This window comes from Carlito syrichta, unplaced genomic scaffold (genome assembly GCF_000164805.1).
Source record: "Carlito syrichta isolate Samal-C Ts95f unplaced genomic scaffold, Tarsius_syrichta-2.0.1 Scaffold316389, whole genome shotgun sequence".
Classification (NCBI taxonomy): domain Eukaryota; kingdom Metazoa; phylum Chordata; class Mammalia; order Primates; family Tarsiidae; genus Carlito; species Carlito syrichta.
The window spans coordinates 862,657-885,354 of record NW_007260485.1 but is presented as its reverse complement, the minus strand read 5'-3'; the positions used below and the strand labels follow the sequence as shown (position 1 = coordinate 885,354).

General features: G+C 39.7%; 1 protein-coding gene across 1 annotated transcript in view; it reads right to left on the bottom strand.

Annotated features, from left to right (window-relative positions):
- Positions 1–4,418: 4,418 nt before the first annotated feature.
- ADHFE1 (alcohol dehydrogenase, iron containing 1) overlaps positions 4,419–22,698 on the bottom strand; it is a 29,532-nt gene continuing 11,252 nt past the window's right edge. The window contains exons 8-13 of the mRNA XM_008074313.2: positions 21,599–21,751; positions 18,749–18,847; positions 15,302–15,380; positions 15,039–15,135; positions 12,036–12,193; positions 4,419–4,938 (exon numbers count right to left, since the gene is read on the bottom strand). Of these exons, the coding sequence (XP_008072504.1) occupies positions 4,855–4,938; positions 12,036–12,193; positions 15,039–15,135; positions 15,302–15,380; positions 18,749–18,847; positions 21,599–21,751 (670 nt within the window). The 3' untranslated portion in view covers positions 4,419–4,854. The remainder of the gene's footprint in view (positions 4,939–12,035; positions 12,194–15,038; positions 15,136–15,301; positions 15,381–18,748; positions 18,848–21,598; positions 21,752–22,698) is intronic.

The following is a 22,698-nucleotide window of genomic DNA, read 5'->3' as shown; positions in this document are numbered from 1 at the left end:
GTAGCAAGCGCCTGTAGTTCCAGCTACTTGAAAGGCTGAGGTGGAAGGATCGCCAGAGCCCAGCAGGTAGGCTGCAGTCACTGGGAGTGTGCTACTGCACTCCAAGTCTGGGTGACAGAGTGAGACTCCAACTCAAAAAAAAAAACAACAAAAACCAAACAAGAGCTCACTACAAACCTACTAACATGACTAAGATAAAACATAGTGGTTTGCCTTATAAACATTCTTTTCTATATGCAGTGCATCATCTAATGCTCACACTGATCTCTAGCGAACTTTGCCAAAGCCATCATGGGACCCATGTGCACAACTGCAAAGCTTCCAGAGGTTTCTGATTAGAGGAGCAACTTAGACCTTTGGAAGGGATCCTGGTGGGGGTGGTTCCCTGGTCTCACTCACCTGCCTCATAGTGCAACAATCCTCTCACAGGCCTGGATGGTTCTAGAACACACTTATAGAAAATAACATTGATATGTTGCTCCCTTGGGGTTTTTTTTCCCTTGGCCAGCGAAACTGAGGACTATGAATGTACAGGTGAGTGAGACCAGGGCCTATAGGCTTAGTGGGCCATAGAGAGTCCTAAAATGAACAAGAAAGGTAGACTTGGTGATTTATAGTTTCACTTGAGAAGCTGTGACATAACTCTAAAGTAAGTTTCTTAAGTTTATTTGAAAATGTTAATCTCATGTGACCTGTTAAGAAAAACAGGCATAAAAGAAAAAGCACTGTTGACTTTTGCAGGTCTGCACAAATAGACTAGCCCGTCCTTGTGAATGAACTTTGTTTCATTTCTTGTTGCTCTGCACTTGCATTTATTTTGAAGAGAAGATTGGCGGAGAGAGAAACAACACTTAAAGCAATAGTGAGTTATATAGAATTTGATAATATGAATCAAGAGCCATAAAAGTGTCCATAGTATAATTTAAAAATTCAATTTGGGGGAACTTAACCTATGAAATTAATTTAGAATATGAAAAAGCCACATACACACTATTCATTTATACATTGCTAAGTTATTGGTGGGCATAAAAATTTGGAAGTGATCTTGATGGCCTATAAGAAAGATTATTAAATTCCTATTCAATAAACTATTGTATACCTTTAAAAATATTGATTATGAAGATTATGTGGCAACATGGAAAATGCTTATAATATCCTGCCTTAAGAGAAAAGAGCTGAAGATTACATCACCCAAATGGAAAAGATGGAAAGGAGATATATCAAATGTTAACAGCTGTGTTTGGGTAATAGGATGATGAGTCAGTTTTTTTCTTCCTTTTCTCTCATGATTATTTTAATTGGTTTCCAATTTTATAAATTTTATAAATTGGAAACCAATTAAAAGCACCTAAATTAAAAGGCCCAAAACTTAAAGCTAAAAAGAAGGAACTGGGCTTGAATAGCTTCATAAGGGATTTTACACAGGACAAATTCTCCAACAGTTATTGCAGTTTGTGAAGGGATTGCAATTATTCTGAGAGTGATTGAGGTGGTTGGAAAAACAGTGGAATAATAGCACAAGAAACTAGACCCTCCCACCCCCAGCTGCCAGTAATTCAACCTAGGGCTTCAAGAACCGATTTCTGCCCATTCAAAATGTGTTTGGCCCTGGAGACTGCCTCCCCTAGGCCATTGTGATGGTGATGGCCTGGTCTCCTCAACAGCTCCCAGAGGACTAGGCACTTACTGGCAGGGCCAGGCAGCTGTCTGGCTTGGGGTTGCTGGTCGTCAGAGACTCGAAGCCTGTGCAATGTTGACCTGGAGGTGAACAGTCCCTTTTCTTTTACCTATTCCCCAGAGGCAACAGCCCCTCATTAGGGTACAGTTTCTAATCCAAACAACCATTAATCTTTCTCAGGGTTAAAAGGCCAGAAAAGCAATTTTTACTCTCTCTTTCTATTTTGATACTGTACTTGTCTGTATTTTACAAGAGCAGACTTACTTCACTGACCACTTGAAAACATCCCACAGCTGTGTCCACAGCTACTCAAACAATGCCAAGCCCAACACAGCCCTTCCTGTGCACAGAGAAGGGACAGGAGTGCAAAATGAGTTAGCTATTTATTGTGGCCCCCGACAAAAAAATCACAGAAACATGACCTACTTGGAACATATTAGTACTTTGTATCACGAAATAAGTTAGGAATGTGCATGTATTTTAAGTGAAAATGCCACTGTATATGATGGCTTTATGAAAGTGGCATTTTACTAACTCTTGAATACCAATCTATTAATTTTTCTTGCCTTGCCAAGTAAATTAATTAAATGGAGCTGTGACTCCTAAGAATTTTTCTCAAAGGAGATCAACAGAAAAATAGAATATGAAATTAGAACAGTACCCTTAATTGTTTCTGAAACATGAAAGCTGTTTGGTTTGCAGAAATGGGCTGAACCTCCTAATAGCTGCTAAGTCACATCTTTTCCATACTCTCTAACAGCCAAAATGATGGGTATCAAGATAAAAAAACTTCCTAAATCTGTTTTTCCATGCTTGACCTTTAAATTCTTCGTCTATAGCAGTCATCATCAATATGAATACCAAACACTCTCTTGCTGAGTCACATGTAGACATCTGGCTAGCAAAGACATTAAGCGTTAAAGAGAGAGAATGCACTTTTGTATCTCAAATTATTTTACATTGAATTTCCCAAATTTAAAATCTTACATCAAGGACCAGATAATACATAAAATCCAGTTATAGCCTTTTCAAGCTGGAAGAGGCACTGGTGGAATGAAGTATGAAGTAAGACTCAGACAAGGTTAGAACAAAACCCAGGATCCTTAATCTCTTGTCTAATGCTCCTCTAAAAAGTCATATCACTTTGCAGAATACATTGAGTTCTCTATCTTACCTGGACTGTTTTTGGGATGGTGGTGGTGAGGGGAAAAAAATCCCCACATGTATATGAAGATTTTGCTATGCCAAATGTATTTTGAGACACTCATTAACAACTTTTGCTAAAGTTTCTTGAAGAATCTCAGCTCAGCAAAGTTTAACTGTTTTCTGCCTCATTCACTCTCAGTCTTCAAGATTCTCCTGAAAAGCTGGAAGGAATTTTAGTTAGCTATGGACTGCAAGGTGTGGCTGAAATTCTGTTGGTACTTTTATCCTTTTTCTTTCTTTCTCTTTTTCTTTTTTCTTGGTACTTTCATATGCTTGCCTTTTGGGCACTTGGTGTAAGAATTTGAATGTTCTGTCAGAATTAAAATTATACCTTAATGATACAATTTCTAAGTAAAAAATGTACACATATATATAGCTATCTACATGCAACATATATTTGTGCCTACAAAATTACTGGAAAAACTTATACAACATTTTAAAATAACTATCTTTTGGATGGTACACTATGAATGATTATTTTATTTTGTGTTTATCTTTGTAATACCAGTTTTGAGTACTGAACACATTTTAGGTTTTTAATTAGTGGAAACCCCTAATAAATATTATTTTAAAATCTCAATAAAGTAAAGCACTTTTTGTAGATAAAATGGCCTTTGCAGGTTGAATGGCACAATAATGCTTTTCTTATGTGTTTTTAAAAATCCTGATGTAATTATATGTACATTACTCATTGATAAGGTTAAAACTTTAACTTGATTTAAAACATGAGTGAATCTGCAAGTACACTGAGATTTATGTTGCCAAAGCTTCAGAAGACAAACCTCAGTGTGTGAACCTTTGTGAGGAGAAATGAACCCTATAGGTTTCTGCTTTCTAGGAATAACAAGGAGGAAAATTATCACACTACTTAAATTCTATTTGCAAGACTGAAATCTGCAAACCACAAAAATGCTTGATTTTGCATTAATTTATTGAGAGCACCAGAAACATTTTTCCAAAGAAGAAATTATAATGCAGGATGTTGGTGTCTTTATCAAAAGAACAAGTTATTCACCAAAGGATTGGTTCTTAATATTTTACCCCTTTGGATTTGTTTTTACACTCTAAATATGAATTTATAGGTTTTTATAAAATAAGATGAATCTGACTTACAACAGTAAAACGATATTTTTCTTTCTTCTTCCCTTTTAAGATTAGAAAAGTAATATACGCTTGTTGTAATAAATCCAAAATACAAAAATTCATAAAAAGTGAAAGTATAAAATATAAAGTGAGTATGTTCTCTTAATTCTCCACAGCCCAAATTCCACTTCTCCAGTGATAACTTTTAATATTTTGTTGTGCATCTTTCTTTTCTATGTATATATAGATGTATGCTTATATATAATGGAAAAAATAAAAATCAGACCATACTAATATATACTTTGTCTGCAACTTGCTTTTTGCCAACTTACCAGTGTATCATAGACATATTTTCAACAGATTTACTTTATCTTTATCAATAACACCATAGTATTCCACTGTTTAATATACAACGATTTATTTATCTATATACCACTAATGAATATTTAGGTTGTTTCACATTTTTTATTATTAGAAAAAGTGCTGCCAGAGACATTCCTGCAATATATTTTTTTTACATATTTGTGATAGTGTTTCTATAGGGATAAGTTTCTAGACATGCAATTAGTTATATTTAAGTTTTTTTAGATACTGAGTATTTGCGCATTTGCTAATGGAGGAGGGGCAGAGTTTCTGTGGGGTTTGGGCCAGAAACACCCCTGAAGTGTCACCCAAGGGTCTGACATAGGGGGCATCTGTCCCACCTCTTTTATGGAAGTAACTTGACTCCAAGCATCAGGGAATTTCCTGCAGGATAAATTTATATCACATTCAAATTGGTAACATTTAAGTTATGTGTAGAGATAAAAAGACACAGCGCCAGGTAGATCAATGTTTGTTTTCAGAACTACAGTGGCCAGTGGTCATTCTTTCAGTCAAAATGTCAATTAATACAGTTTCATTGAAGCTTCAAACAGAGCAGAGAGATCCTCTTCTGACTGGGGACGGGGTGCAAGCTTGGTGACCCTTTCCTGAAACAGTAAATAAAAGGAGTTACCCCAGGGTTGGGAAAAGGCAGTTTGTAAAAGCAATAAGGTTATATAAATTAACCTGGTCATAAGAACCAATGACTTGACAATAGTCGTATCTTTAAAAATGGTATTTCTTATGTGTTTCGTACTAGCTCATCACCAACTCAGAGGTTTATCAAGTAATGAGTCTTCCTCACAAAGCTTTTGCAAGCCATCGCTCCTTGCCGTATGCCCTGGCAACAGCCTTCTGCCCAAACATGCAGAACCAAACCAATCACAGGGAAAAACATCTCTTATAATGACCAAACTAGGTCAGTCGACAACCTCTGCCAGGTTCCCTGTGCACAAAGAGCTCTGTCCCTGGCACAACAAGTGCCGCCAAGAAGAGAGACCTGGGTTGTCCTTGACTCCCAAGACCATATATTATGCAACATGGACTTAAGGCATATTCCAAAGGACTTCCGTAGAACATTAACTTTCAGGCTATGTGCAACAAGGGGCTCCTTTTTTTCTATTAACTAAGGTTTTATCTCTATTTTCCCAAGTAAATTTAGTGATTTGCTTAATGTCTCCAACAATTATTATGAGTCAAGTCAGTGAAGGCAGCCAGCACATTTTGCTCTTGACTCTCCGGTCAGTAGCACCTTTATCATAAAAGATATGACGATCCTGGGGCCTACATGAAATGAAGAAATGTGTCATTTGGGAGTTCCATTTCCATGGGTGTCTGGGTGTGTTTCCTGGTGATGGCTCGTGTTTGGGAGCATGCCCAGTGGAAGGGGGGAGCTTGTGAGGACAGGGGCTCAGCTATGTTCACTGCTCTCTGGCCTGTGCCTACCAAAGTGCTTGACACACAGCAAATAAGGGAGGGGGATGTTGGCATCTCAAAGTTCTCTTATACAAGATAGAACTCTGACTCGCAGCCCCCCTTCCCATTTTCTCATCTCAGAAGTAGCAGCTCAGGCAAAAACCTAGGAGTCAGCCTGGATTCCTCTTTCTCTTGCCCTGCAGGTTCACCCTATCAGCAAGTCTATGAGATCCACCGCCAAAATCAAGCCAGTCGGAGCACTTCTACACGTCCCCTTGTACCACTACCGAAGTCTGGGGCATAACTGTCACTCCGCTGTTCTAGGAAGTGGCTCCTAAATGGTCCGTTCCACTGTCGCCCCCTAGAGGTCATTCTTTCCACGGCAGCCCGCGTGATTTTTAACATTTTTATTTCCCTAGTATAAAAATCTGATCCTGTGCTTAATGCTCTTGGATAACTTCCTGTTTCAGTTAGAACATGGCCTCTAAGGTTGTCCTGATCTGGTCCTGTTTCTCACCCCAGCTCTGACTCCTCTCCCACGGATTCTACAAACCCTTTTTAAGTCCCAGGAGCATACTAACCTTGACCCTGCCTCAGGGCCTTTCCCCCCTCTTTCTGGAAGGCTTCTTCCAGTCTTCATGTGCCTTCTCACAGTCCTCTCTGGAGTTCCCTCCACACTGTCCCTGAGAGATACTGTCTCATTACCCAGGTTTTCCTTCATACCGCTAGTCATTACCTAAGTGATTTCATTTAAATCTTTTTTATAGATGTTCATTGTCTGCCTCCCCTCACTATAATGTAAGCTCTACAAGGGAGACAAAAGACTTTATTTTCATCCTCACTGTATCCCATACAATGCATGGTATATAGAATCTCCAGTATTGGTCAGGTAAAAGAATAAATGAAAAGAAGGAAGGATGTGTAAAAAATTAACTCAGATGGATCAAAAAAAACCTCAATGTAAGAGCTACCCCCATGTAAGAGCTACCTCAATGTAACCCTACAACTCTTAGAAGAACATTCAGGGCAAAATATTCATGATTTTGGATTTGTATTTGGCAATGATTTCTTGGATATAACACCAAAAACCCAAAGAACAAAAGAAAATACAGATAAACTGAACTGAATAAAATTTAAAAACTTTTGTGCATCAAAGGACATGATTAGAAGGGCTGAAAGATAATTGACATAATGGGAGAAAACATTTGCAAATCAAATATATGATAAGGGATTAATATTCAGAATATGAAAATTATTCCCACAACTCTACAACAAAAAATCTCTGATAGCTCAATTCAAAAGTGAGCAAAGGATTTGAATAGATATTTATTAGAAAAAATAGTCAATAAGCATGTGAAAAGATGCTCAACATCATTATCATTAGGAAAATGCAAATCAGAACCCTGAAAAGATACCACTTCACACCCATTAGGATGGCTATTATGGATAAAATGGAAAATAATAAGCGTTGGTGAGGATGTAGAGAAATCGGAACCCTCGTGCATTGTTAATGGGAAATAGTGCAGCCATTAGAGAAAACAGCTTAGTAGTTCCTCAAAAAGTTAAACACAGAATTACCATATGATCCAACAATTCTATTTCTAGGTATATGCCCAAAATAATTGAAAGCAGGAACTCAAATAGATAGTTGTAACCAATATTCATGGCAGCATTATTCATAACAGCTGGAACGTGGAAACAACTCAAGTGTCCATCAACAGATAAATGGATAAATAATATGTGGTATACCCATACAATAGGATATTACTTGGCCACGGAAAAGAATAAAATTCGGACACATGTTATGACATGGTTGAACACTGAAGGCTCTACACTAGGTGAAATAAACCAGCTACAACAGGACAAATATTGTATGATTTCATTTATATGAGGCACCTAGGACAGGCAAATTCACAGAGGCAAAAAGTAGACTAGAGCTTGCCAGGGGCTGGGAGAAGGAGAAAATGGGTTTTAGTATTTAATGGATACATAATTTGTATTTGGGATGATTTTTTTTTAAGTTCCAAAAATGGATAGCTGTGGTAGTTGTACAACATTGTGAATGCACTTGATGTCACTGAACTGCACACTTAGAAATGGCTCAAATGGTAAATTTTATATTACGTATATTTTGCCACAATTATATATATATATAATTGTCTATATGAGGATGGAAAGATGAACAGATGGGAGACGAGTGGGGGACAATGCCAATGAATATGGGTGAGGCAAAGGCAAAATTTTACATCTCAGCAGATCTTTTAGAGACTCCCTAAGAAGTGTTGGAAACCCACAGCAAGGCAGAGACTTTCTCATGGTTACATATGTATATTTTTGTGAAAGGGTCAAGAACTGAAGCATTTGCTCTGACCACAGATGATCGGGACACTATTCTGTTTATAACAGGAAAGAATCTTATTGGATGAGCTCAAAGGCCCTGGACATGATCCTGTTTATAGTTGGTGAAGTAGTTCCTGACTTTCAGAAGCACTTGACACCAAGCCCGAGCGGAGTTTCTCTTTCACATTTCTGGCCCCCAAAGATTAAACAGGGCAAGGATATAAAGTTTCTGACATGTCCCTATGCATATCAGCTCTGCATATAAACACTAAACTCTCTCAGAATTAAGACGTGTTAAACAATGATGTTCTAGTATTTATAGACATGCAAGACTGACGGACAACTGATTAACATGGGCACCGAAATAAATCCAGACTTCGACTTTTAGCACAATCGTAAAAGAACAACATTTCATCTGGCCTGTCTACCAGGGAGTGGAAGTGCTCATTTGGGTAGACAGGGCTCCTCAGTAATGAAATGTTTTGATTTGAAATGTAAATGTTTTCTTCCAGAGGTTTCAGAAATTCAGCTTGGAAGATTAATTTCTTCTTGCTGGTTCCCCTTGCAGCCTGGCTATGGCTGTTGGAAGCCTCTGGACATAGGGCTGCTATTTGTTGCTACCAGTATGGGATGCGGTGTTTGGTCAAGAATACTGGCCTGGTTGTTCTTTCAAGAGAAAAACAGAGCCCTCATTGCTGAACAGAAAAGAACCTTTATCAAACATCATCTACATTGAATAACCTTTCTGACAACATTCTTTGCAGGAACCAGTATTGCGGGGGTGGGGGGGATGAAACCAGAATTATCTTTTGGTGGGCGGGCCCCTTGTAGGTAAGTGTTCTAGAAACCCACTGGCATTAGTATACCAGCCTGTGTTGTCGTGAGAGGCCATATTTGGCTTTAGTGAATTTTTTTTGGAGACTCTTTCAACCTGTTTGCCCATTTCATGGTAAGTGATTTATGAGCATACGTGCCCATACTGTGCTGAGCATTCAACAGTTTTTGACCCAAAAAATGGCATGACCCCCACACCCCACTTTCCCTATTCACCAGATCTTGTCCTGAGCGACTTGTTTTTGTTTCCCTGGATGTTTGCCGATATGGAAGAGGTAAAACAAAAAACGGCAGGCGCACTAAACACATCAAAACTGATGAGTTCAAAAACTATTTTGAACACTGGAAAAAGCATCTCCATAGGTGTATTGCATCAAACAGAGAGTACTTTCAAGGTGACTGAAATTTAAACATGCAAGAATAAATACATAATTTTTAACAGATAAATTCCACTCTTTTGGGTCCCCCCTTGTATATCCTTCTCACTACCTTAGATCCTGTAGATACTAATAAGTGAAGATTTTTGTACCGCATCTGTAAAATTCTGAAGTCACCATAGCATTCCTGTAAAACATTCACTGCTATTTAAAAAAAAAACAAAACACCAAACAAACAAATCCATAGTAGTTCTTCATCTGCAAAATGGACAGGCTTATTTCTCAGATTCCTCCCAAAGTCCTATGAATGTATATATGAATATATACATATCTCAAGTACATCAACTCTAAAATGGAACTAGTGCTAGCTAATTAAAATTATGTTTCTTCTAATCGTGAAAACACAATCAAAGAAAAAGGTAGCATACACTTTGGGGCTGCTTTATGAATACAGCCTGAGGAAAACCTGGCTTCCTGTTTTAAGACAAGATTTCTATTCAAAACATTTCATTTATCATGCATCTTTGGTGAAACTAAGAAATCTGTTTTGTCTAATTAAGGTTTTGCTATTTGTAATTTCCTAGTATGACATGTGCACTGAGGCATTCAGAATGATACCTAATTAACTATTTTAGTTGGGTGGTCTCAAATGTTAGTCTGGATCTTTTGCTGTCTGCAATAACTTTTTTTTTTTTTGGAGACAGGGTCTTTCTCTGTTGCCCAGGCTGGAGTGCAGTGGCATGATCCCAGCTCACTGCAGCCTCGACCTCCTGGGCTCAAGTGATCCTACTTCCTCAGCCTCCCCAGTAACTGGGACTACAGGTGTGGTACCATGCTTGATTACTTTTTAAAAATTAAAAAAGTTTTTTGTAGAGATGAGGTTGTCCAGACTGGTCTCAAACTCCTGGGCTCAGTGATTCTTCCACCTCGGCCTCCCAAAGTGCTAGGATTACAGGCTGAGGCACTATACCCCACCTACAATAACTTTTGAAAGTGAGTGTCTGATCACAGTAGAATTAGAAGAGTAAACACTTGCCAATGTGTGCTGATGGCTGGAAGATGCCTCGCCACCAGCAAACAAATGGCTAAGAATATCATAGTTTCTTTTTTTTTTGAGTTGGAGTCTCACTCTGTCACCCAGACTGGAGTGCAGTAGCACGCTCCCGGCCACCGCAGCCTCGACTGCTGGGCTCCGGGGATCCTTCCGCCTCAGCCTTCTAAGTAGCTGGAACTACAGGCATGTACTACCATGCCCAGCTAATTTGATTTTTCAGTTTTAATTTGTTTCTTGGCTTCCTGTCTTTGATTGAGTCCTAGTCGGTCTAAGAAAACTCAAAAAATTTCTGCCATTCAGCTATTAAGCTTACCTGGATAAAGGATTTAGGAGGAGAGGGCTGCAGGAATGCGTTCATTTAACAAGTTCTACCAACATTTGGTATTGACATGAATTTGTGCTTGGTGATGATAATTGAGGCTTGAATCCTCTTTCAAGAAAAATTACAGTTTCATCTTAAAATAATAGATACCATTCTTGGAGGTAGACAAATACATAATTCTTGAACACTTTCCAGTGTTAAACCAGCATAATCTTTAAGAGGACCCCTTGCAGAGTGGGCAGTATCCCTGGGACCATGCTGTAAAGCCAGAAGCTACATTAAAATTGTGGTGACCACTCAGTCTGTAGTGTGCTGGATGGGCTTTCATGGCTCCCTGTCTTTGATTGAGTCCTAGCCAGTCTAAGGAAACTTCTCAAAAAGTTACTGCCATTCAGCTATTAAGCTTACCTGGACAGAGGATTTAGGAGGAGAGGGCTGCAGGTATACGTTCATTTAACAAGTTTACTAGCTTGAGATAGGTACAGTGGAGGATGGATGAGCAAAGTAGACAGAGTCCTGCCCGCACAGAACTTACAGTCTAGTAGGTTTGGATAAAATGACTGTGATGGCCTTAGTCATATTTTTGGCTACTTAGTCCGTTGAACTTATGGGTTAGAATTAAGGGTTTGTGGGTTAGTCCTGGGCCTTTGCTACACTTTGAGACTCCTCTATTTATCTTTCATTTATACAAGGGGTGCCCCCCAAAATGTATACACATTTTAAGTGAGTTAGCTTTGTATTACTTTTTGAAGTTGGATTAAATTGTGGTAGCAATGTGTAGTATGACATTTGCTCAATTGCTCTTCTGCTATTTCCTTTGTCCTGCCTGTCTCATGGTGACGCTAGCATTCATTTGATGAATGCCATCTTTTTTACAATCTCCTACGTTCATTGAAAAGCAATTTTGTAATAATGTTAATTTAAAGGTCATGCCTATTCTTTACAAAATAGTAGAAATTTGTAACTCTTTTATAATAGAAAATAACATTGGTGGCCCTTCTGGCCCAGCTTCACATAGTTTTTTTTATAGGATACCCTTAAAAGAGCAGAAATAGGGAAAAGAGAAATACTGCCATAGTTCAAGATCAACCGGGTTGTTTTTGCCTTGAATTTTCGTAAATAATCCCTTCAGCGGCACCATACAAGCCTTACCTCAGCCGCAGCTACATGGAAGAACCTAAAAGTGAGACACCCTTGCCCTGCTCCATCAGGGAAGGAGAGACCACAGTCTGCTGTTGAGGACACCTGAGGACCGCTGGGGGACCCCCGGTTTCCAGCCCCTTTAATATGCCCCAAAAGGAGCATGTCCTTCTGGAGGCCTGCACTCCCTCATGGGGAGTGAGAAGTGTGCCGGTCTCTTACCTGGGGCAGCGTTCCTCTCACTAGTGCAGGGATATCAGCCTTGGAGTAACCCACGGCTGCTAGGCCATCATCAACATCCAGGTCAAACAAGAATTTCCGGAGCGTGTCTGCCAACACAGGCCCAGCATCCTGGATCCTGGCAGTGCGGGTGTCAGCTCCTAGAAGACACAGAGCAGTAACTATAGGGAGAGACCAAGAAATGGGCTCTGGGTGGAGTTCGGTCACAAGATCAGTGAACACAGAGTGTGCATCTATTGGGTCTCCCTAACACTGGGACACTGTGTGCCTCCCTTGAGGCCAGCCTGAGTTGGCCGGGGGAGTTCACTTGGCTCTCACGTTTCTGAGGGACTGCCAAATCCTACATGCTGGTCCCTTGTGTGGTGGGAACAGCCAAGAACTGAAGCACAGAACGAAGACCAAGAAAGAAGGCTGGTGTTTGGATGAGGAGGAATGAATGCCTGTAGGAGAAAACACAGCTTATGTAATTTTCAAGGCCTGGAATTTGCTGACATCTAGAGGTGTATGTGTTCAATGTCTTTTTTTGCAGCAACAGCTTAGAAAAAGATAAACCTTTTGCAAACAAACACCATGTGAGACAAGGCTATAGAAGTTCAAAAACTCCAAAACTAACCACTGAGAAGGAAGAAAATAGATTATGTGCTATAAAACTTTTTAAAGATTGGGCACAGTGGCTCACACCTGATATCCCAGCACTTTGGGCGGCCTAGGCAGGAAGATTGCTTGAGCCCAGGTGTTCAAGCCTAGACAACATAGCGAGACCTTGTCTCCACAAAGAAACCAAAAATTAGCTGGGTGCGGTGATGTGTGCCTGTAGTCCCAGCTACTTGGGAGGCTAAGGTGGAAGGATTGCCTGAGCCCAGGAAGTCGAGGCTGCAGTGAGCTGTGATTATTGCTGCTGCACTCCAGCCTGGGTGATAGAGTGAGACCCCAACTCAAAAAAACAAAACAAAACAGTTTTTAGTTTAGACTCTTGCCAAAGGGCAAGGTAGGTTCCTCTAAATAAATATTATAGAACCAGTTAGAACCAAGATCGTGAAGACTCTCAGAAAACTGTGCTGCATATGCAGATAATAATGATGATGGTGACATGGGAAGAAGTTTGCCAAGGCTGGAGATTTGTAATGGCAGAAGCTTGATGTAATTAATAATTAAGACACATAATCATAGAGCTGTCAATCTGGAAGAACCCTGCATGGGGTTGTGTTCTCAGACAGGGTGGCAAGTGAAAGATCCCAGAGGAAGGGAACTGATTTTACAACCCTTAGCACTCTCACCCCATCTCTTCTAGTCGAACACATTCACTGCCAAGAAGTGAAGCCCTCTACAAATTGAAAAGAGCACTATATGAAGTCTGTCCGAAATGCCTCATGTAGCAGTTCAAGTCCATTTTCTCTCGTGGTATTCAAAAGGAGGCCAGATCGTGCAGTTCACCTCCATATTGAAGCCCACCGTGAAAGTGGTTTCTAGCCCTCTCTTTGTGAGAATTGTTTTAGTAATCCTGGGAAAGGTATGAACAGAACATACAGGGCTAGTTGGGAGAGCAGCCGCATGAAAGGTAAACCCTTGCCCAACAAGACCAGTCTGTATTACTCTAGCAGCAGCTAAAATACGGATTAGGTGGAGAGGCGACACATGATACAAGGTTTATGAGGTTTTTATGTTCCCGGGATTGCTGCCATAAAACACACCATCAAAACCTCTGCATTTTCCTATGAAGTGTTTCAGAAAAGAGAAAGAAAAAAAAAAAAAAAGGCGTAGGGAAGAGAACACATTGATTTAAACCTGAGAAAATCTAAGATTACTCAGAGACTCAAAATATTGAATAGCTAAATGTGGAATAATGTAAAAATTTCCTGTTCCAAGAACAATTGGTGTGTTCTTTCAGCTTGAATTTTGTCTAACAGAGGAACTGCCTTCTCAGTAATGTTGCTGATTGCCTGGATTTGTTAATTTTAAGTTTTCTAAGACTTTCCCATGTGCCATTAATCTTATGACCTGAGTGCCCCTCCTTGCCTTATTTACACTGTTTGTGTATTTACAAAGATAGCTGAGTTCCAACATCTCTTGTCTGAGAGGGAAAAGGGATCCTTGGCAAAGATGGCACTATTTTCTGAAGCACCCATGGGGATATGGAACCCAGGGCCTCCTCTCTGCCCTGGCTTGTGTCATTAACATTCCCAGCACAGCACCTGGGCCTCAGCGAGCACTCAAAGGAGGATGTCTGCGGTCCTTCCTACCTTCTTGGAAGTAATCTCTCCAACGGCTGGGCTAGAAGAACATAATGAAGTTTTCTTTTTAGCCTTTCCTTTCCTTTCCTAACTAAACACAAGTGGTGGAATAAGGTGTTTTGCAAGTTAATCAAATACTCAGTTCTACTTAAAATAGTTCTTGTACTAGAAAAACACCGCATTTTACTTACAGTGCATTAAAGTTGTCTTGAATATCATTTTATTTCTGGTAAGATTCAAAAGGCACTGTGGATTTGTTACAGACATTTATTTATCCTACAGTATGGCAAATAGATTCCTCTTTTGAGATAGTTTTATAAAGTTTCTAGTTTAGATTCTCTATGACTGGGAATTCACTGTTGCTTCCAGATTAGATTCATTTTATTATCAATTCAACATAGCAAAAGCTATTTATAACATTAAAAGTATATAAAGAGTTATCCTTTCTTCTCCTATGAAAACAGAGGAAACTTTTTTGAACAGTAAGCTGTTTTCAGTTTTCACACGTATTATATACAGTAATTACACAAACATAACAGAATCAATATTTGATTCCATTTCATTGTGAATAGACTCTTAGAAGCATAACATTACTGAATTTTAGTGGTAGATATAGGACTTTGGACAAATCACTGACATTTTATTATTAAGCAATATGTTTTTTTGGTATTATCTTTTATGGGTTATCTTCAGAAGCAACCCTAGAAAATGCTCTGCCTGTGTGGGCCACAGATTTATGAGTAATCGTTCATACCTAATATTTCAGCTGTCTCCAGGTGCCGCTCCGGAAACATCTGGGCTGTGAAAGTGAATACTGCTGGGGATGTGAGCACCACAGAAAGGCCATGGGGCTGGGGAGAAATGGAACACAGTGACTGACAGGGGGCAAAACTGTTCTTTTCTGTATATTCTATATATTAGGTTACTCTGAGCATTCAGAATTGACAAACTTCCATGGAAATTGTGAAGAATATTACTATTTAATTAAATAATTTATTATTATTAATTATTTTTTACCACTAGTGGGTGATCCACATTGTAATCCTTTGCTTTATATTTCTTCACTAAACCTGAAATTGGGTAAGACATTCCATGGCTAGAAAAGAAAGAAAATCCTATGTTGACATGCAGATATCAGAATTCAAGTAAACAATTCAAAGACACTCTTATGAGGAGCCTATCACAGTCTCTGAACAGTATTATTACCTTGCAAAGTTAATGTTCAGTGTTCTTGGATAAAAGGACGTATTATGATGCATAGTACGTTTAGCATATTCATTAACAAAACCTCTGAAATGTTCAAGTTCAAATGCTCACAGTACCGAATGTCATTAAAGAGTATTAGCCAGGTGCAGTGGCCCATGCCTGAAATCACAGCACTTGGGAGGCTGAGGGGCTAGGATGCTTGATCCCAGGAGTTGGAGACGAGCCTGGGCAACACAATGAGATTTTGTCTCTACAAAAAAATAAATAAACAATTAGCTGGGCATGGCGGTGCATGCTTGTAGTCTCAGCTATTACAAAGGTTGAGGTGGAAGGATCACTTGAGCCCGCGAGGTCAAGGCTGCAGTGAGCCATGACGTGCCACTGCAGTCCAGCCTGAGCGATGAGACCCTGACTCAAAAAAAAAAAAAAACATGCTGGTTAACCTTATGATCTCGAAGAATTGAGAAATCACTTTGAAGTTCTGTACTAAGCTCTCGGTGTGTGTTTGTTCTTTTGCCCCAGCACCTCCTTGGCAGGATGCTAATGCTCACACCGATGATCAAACCAGAGGGAGTTTTGTGAGTGAGGGTGTGCTGCATTTGATAACATACAAGCCTGACCTACCTGTGATCTGTCCTGCCAATAATTGATAGATCCTTTCAAATATTATATACGAATGAGTTAAGTCATCAATGATTATTTTAGCCTAGGGACTATGTTAATCAATCCTATTTTGACTGATTTCTCTTGCCTGAGTTCTACCTTAAGGATTTATTTAGATTTAGTTGTCATCCAGAAAAGGCACTTTGGTTTTTGTTTTTACTGAAAGATTCTTATATTCTCTTGACTTCTAAGTAAACAAATATAAAAATATAGTTGACTAAATGATATAGAAGATAAGCATCGTAACAAGTCAATACATTAACAGTTAATATGCTAAAAATGAAATAAATGCTTTATGTGAGTAAAATGGTTCATATGTCTTTTTTAATTTTAGTTTTAATTCATTTATCTTATTTTTTTTGTAGAGATGAGGTCTCACTGTATTGACCAGGCTGATCTGGAACTCCTGGCCTCAAGTGATCCTCCCACCTTGGCCTCCCAAAGTGTTGGGATTACAGGTTTGAAGCCATCACACCAGGCCTGTGCCTGTAAGTTTTTTAATGTGGGTTATTGGATGACTTTGTGGTTATTTAGCAAAAGATTCACATTTCATGGAAAGAATTATTTTGGTGAACTGTATAAATATCTATCTACAAAAAGGTGCCCCCCGACCATCCTTCATGACACACATTGAAAATTACTGGTTCTTGGAGTTGTTGGGTTCTTTGGAATGTGCTTTACTTCTCTTGGGCTTCACAATATTCAGAGAATTACTGCTGAGTGTGTTTTCATTATATTAAAGGGTTCTTGTAGCTTTTAAAAGTAACTTTCAAGCAATATTCAATATTTTGAGTTGATTGTTTTTAACAGTTTTTATGTTCTTTGAAGAAAATAAAAATTATCCAAAATCCTATTTTCTTCTAGTCATTTGATGCATATATCTAATTTATAATCACAGTATGCATGTAGTGTTATACATTGCTTCTGCTATTTAATATTATTGGTAAACATTTTCTCATATAATTTTCTGTTCTAAAACTTTATTTTTAATGGCCTGGTTTTATTATTTAAGTACTGTACTTTAGTTAACCATTCCCAAGCTGTTGGAAATTTAAGTTGATTCTTAACTTTTCAATTATAATTGGCACTTAGCTGAACATCCGTATATAGAAATTTTTTATCATATCATGGGTATTTCTTTAGGCTAGATTACTAGAGTTGAATTAGTGGGCCAAGGGGTATAAATATTTTTCAATCTCTGGGTACATTTTGCTCAATTGCTTTTTGGAAAGATATTACCAATTTATGCTCCCATCGGCGGCAGAGTTTGAGGATGACCATTCCATTGCACTCACCCTAAGCACGGCTTAGTTTTAATTCTTAGTGTTCATTGATTTCAATTTTAAAGCAACATACCAAAAAGTTCCAATCAAAGAGATTAATCCTGGGTTATTGACTAACATTCTGATACTTCTCTTTTTTGTGTGAGAGATTAGAGAAAAAACATCCTGCATTTAAATTTTAAAAATCCTCAATACATGGTGAGGATGTGCCCTCTCCACTGAGTGGGAATGTAAAATGGTACAGACGCTGTGGAAAACAGTCTGGCAGTTTCTCAAAATTTAAGCACAAAATTACCGTATGACCCAGCAATTTCACTTTTTTTTTTTTTTTTTGAGTTGGAGTCTCACTCTGTCACCCAGACTGGAGTGCAGTGGCCACTCCCGGCCACCGTAGCCTCGACCTGCTGGGCTCCGGCGATCCTTCCGCCTCAGCCTTTCAAGTAGCTGGAACTACAGGCGCGTGCTACCACACCCGGCTAATTTTTGATTTATTGTAGAGACGAGGTCTCGCCAAGTTGCCCAGGCAGGTCTCGAACCCTCAGGCTCAGGCAATCCACTCACCTCGGCCTCCCAAAGCACGGGATTACAGGCTGAGCCACCGAGCCCAGCTCACTTCTACATATATAACAAGATAAATGAAAACATGTCTGTACAAAAACTTGTACACTACTGTTCATAGCAACATTATTCATAGTGGTCAAAAGTAACAATCCAAATGTTCATCAACTGATGAAAAGATAAAATGTGTTATATCCATACAATGGAATGCTATTTGGCAATAAAAAGGAATGAGGAACTGATGCATGAGTGAAACTTGGAAACATTATGCTAAGACAAACAAGCCAGACACAAACGACCACATATTATGTGATTCCATTTATATTAAATGTCTAGAATGGGGAAATCTATAGAGATAGAAAGTAAATCAGTAGATAGAAAGTAAATCAGTTTACTGGGAGAGGTGGAGGAATTGGTGGATGACAGCTAGGGGGGTACGGGATTTCTTTGGGGGCAATAAAATGTTCTAAAACTCATTGTGGCAATGGTTGCACAACTTTTGTATACATTAAAACTCATTGAACTGTACATTTTTAGTGGGTAAATTGTAGAGCTTGTGAATTATATCTTAAAAATCTGTTAAAAACAACATGTGACCCAATAAATACATTTAAATTAAGAATATCTTTAGGGACTTAAAGTTACATTTCTTCCTCAATATTTAAATTTTACTACCTGTTCTGAATTACAAACATGTTTTAAACATGTAAAAGCAATAACTTGAGTAAATAAATGAAATCTCAAATTCACTCACCACAGATGAACACCAGCATTTCCAAAACCAATGCCAGCAAAGGCACTTGCCAAGTGCATATGAGACCTTGCTTCGAGATCATCAGGATTTCTGACAGCCCTGTGAATGATATAAACACCTAACAATAACACATCAACATTGGCATTTCCTACCGAATAAAGAATAGCCTTAGGGAAAGATAAGGAAAAACAGAAATGCTACTTGGTAGGAAGAACAATTTGGGAAGTTATTCAAACGACGGCTTGTCTTCTAAATGAAAACTGAAGGGAAACATATTTTCTCATCCGTGATTTCAGCAAAGGCATAATAAATATGCTGTCAGCTGCTCATGTGACATAAAAGTGCCGGAGGAAGCAACATACTGATGCTTGGACTGTGAGAGTTGCTCTAGGAAAGTGCCTTGAAACTCATTCCTCTTCTTCATTTGTCAATGCCCTTGATGGCAGCTGTGAGTGGACATAGAGTAAACATATTCTCAGAGTACACCAGGCGAGACCAGCTTGCTGAAGTGAGCCCCTGTCGCCTGGAGCTACCAGCAGGCCAGACCCAGCCTGGCCAGTCATCCTTCTTTCTGTAACACTGCCTCAAATCAGATCCATCTGTGGGAAACGCACATATCCTTACATTATTATTGTGGAAGGGGTTGTTGATATAAGACAAACCCTTGCTTGGTCTGTGTGTCCTCAATACCACCTCAGGAAGGCAAATTCTCAAAGGCCCTTTTCAGTTTCTATTCAGCCCTTCTGCACTCACGGAATGGAAATTCTGCCCCAGGTTCCCTTGGCAGGAAGCCTCGGCACTGCCAAGAGAACCTACTTCTCCCTTGTATTTTTTTGCAATTTTGCCTTGAGTAAGTGTTCCTGTTATGAATAAAAGTGCCGTAGACTTTTTTCTTCTTTCCTTTGGAATAGTCCTTTCATTTGGAATGGTCAGGCATTCGTACTGCCTTTGCAAAACCCAATATTCCTTATTCCCTGAATGACAAGGTGAAGTAGCAGATAATGGGGCTTCCAGCTTTTCCTCTGTCCATCTCTCCCCTTCATCTCCCACTGTGGCTTTGCCAAGCCTGTGTCCCTGCCAAACAAACTAGCTCCCTATGATCTCTGTCTGCTTGTCTCTAGTTAAATGCTGCTCTCTTTCCCCAGGGGTCTCCCACAAACCTGAAATAGTTCCAGGTCTCTTCTCCCTGCCTGACAATTAAGTTCAAGAACTTGCCACTGTGCGCTTGCATTGGCAGCACTGTACAAACAGCTCAGTAAGGTTTCAGAACCTTGGTATGTAAGTGTCTCATAGCTGTGTTTGTGTCCACGTGTGGCAGTGTCTTGCTGAGTGGCGTTCATTATTGTTGTTGCAGGTTTTTGTGTTCCATCGTGAAAATGCAGGAGCTTGAATTAGAACCAGGAACAAACATTAAATTTATTGTTAAACTTGGCAAAAGTGAAAGTAAAATCAGAGCCATATTGGTCCAAGATAATGCCATGAAGAAAATGGCAGTGTACTAATGGATTAAACGTTGTTCTAAGAGGAAAGAAAGTATTACTGATGAAGAGAGGTCAGGTCAGCCAGTAATGAGCAGAGCTGATGAAAACATTGCAAAAATTCAACAAATTGTGCATCAGAATCATCGGCTGACTGTGAGAAGCATAGCAGATCAAATAAACTTTGATAGAGAAACAGGAAAATCTTGGCATGAGAAAGGTGTGTGCAAAATGGTCCTAAAGGAGCTCTTGCATCACGACAATTCACCAGCTCACACAGCACTGTCTGTGAGGGAGTTTTTAGCCAGTAAACAAGCCCCCTCCCTACTCACCGGATCTGATCGCTAATGAATTTTTTCTTCACCTGAAGATAATGGAAATCCTGAAAGGAGACATTTTGGTGGCATTCACGGTAATACAGTGACAGCTCTGATGGTCATTCCAGAAAAAGAGTTCCAAAATTGCTTTGACAGGTGGACTAGGGACTAGTGTCAGTGCATAGCTGCCTAAGGGGAGTCCTTTGAAGGTGACCCCTTTGAATACTGATATTCAGCAATGAGGTGTATAGCACATTTTCTAGGATGAGTTCGTGAACTTAATTATCAGACATACTACAAAGTGCAGCCCCAAGGCCCCCATGTCAATAGAGTTTCTAGCTCAAGGCCTGACATGTTCATGTCTAGGCCTAGCCTACCTGTGCCTTTCCCTCCAATACATATAAATACAAAAGTGAGTCCAACTTTGCATCTGTCCTAATGACTCAGGTATCCGCTTTCATCTCTAATATGTCTTTGCTCTCTTGGAGCTTTGCCCTCCCACAGCTTATGGCTATGAATGCATGTATATATGTATTGATATTAAAAAATCTTTCAGTCTTTTAGGAATCCTTTTACATTTTCTATCTCTTATGTCTCCTGGGACAGCAATCTCTACACATTTATTTCTTAAATTTAGTTCAAGTGAGTTTACTCAATGGGTGGGTGAATACCACCGACATCCTTCTGCCTGAGTGGGTCTCATTTCTGCCCCGGGTAGCCAAATCTCAAGAGATATCACCCCTCATCCTAGCTTTGGTTTTGAAACTTAGATGAACAATGCTCTATTTATTTTATCTGCATCCTTCATAAATTAGGGGCTCCTATTTTATCTATAGGCAGCCTTCAGTTTTTCAGACTGAAGGATCCAGTTTTCATCTGCCCAGGCCTCTGATCCTACCAGAGGCTGCTGGTGTCTGGTGCTTCTGTGCGTCCATTTGACTGATCTTCCAGTGAACAGACCTTCTTGGGATATTTCAGGATCAAGCACATCATGTTTCATTTGAGGGCAGCATGTGGGTTGCTGTTCTGTTTCTGTCCCCTTTGGGATGACATACCTCTTCAGATACTTAGCAACAATCCGCAGCGCATGGACCGCCCAAATGTCGCTGATTGGGTTGCTGCCCTGGTATGCCGGCCGAGTGATAGGATTTGAAGGGCAGGGGCTCCGCATGTGGTAGGGGATGGCAGTGTATGACTCCAGGGCATGGCTACAAGAAATATTTAAATTACACAGATCGAAAGGCGTGGTCTGCCTCCTTTCCTGCCTTTAGATTATAAACTGTCTTGGAAATGCTTAGCATTCACTCCACTACGGATATGCTATTCAGTGTTGATGATCACAATCCATGTTAGTCATCGCTTATTGGAGAAAATAATACAGTCAAGTTTACACTAACAGCATGGCAATGTTTTTGGCTGGTACATATAAGATTACATATCGCTCTTTTCTAGTATAAGTAAATCTTTATAATGCTGAATTATTATACATTTGAGCCATGAGAAAAGCACTGAATCTAAAAAACAAATGACTTCCTTGTAGAAGATATTTACCATTTTATCCCTTGCATTAATCAAATGCCACTGAGATCATAGTTACACTAGACTCCTGTTATGAGTATGGTGTAGTGGGTGAGAACACAGACTCTGAGGTCAGCTGCCCAGATGTCAGTTCTGGCACTGGATCTTCCCACTGTGGATGTAGGCAAGGCAATACCCTTCCTATGATTCTAAGACAGGGAAAAATAATAATATTGCTTCATGGTGCAGCTGTGAAAGCTATATGAGTTGATCCATGTAAAGTATTTAGAATAGTGCCCAACCAACCTGGGTAACACAGCAAGACCTAGTCTTTACAAAAAGTAAAAATAAGCTGGGTTCGGTGGCTCAGCCTGTAATCCCGCGCCTTTGGGAGGCTGAGGTGAATGGATTGCCTGAGCCCGCGGGTTCGAGACCTGCCTGGGCAGCGAGACCTCATCTCTACAATAAATCAAAAAATCAGCTGGGCATGGTAGCGCATGCCTGTAATTCCGGCTACTCGGAAGGCTGAGGCGGAAGGATCGCCGGAGCCCAGCAAGTCGAGGCTGCGGTGGCCGGGAGCGGCCACTGCACTCCAGTCTGGGCGACAGAGTGAGACTCCAACTCAAAAAAATATCAA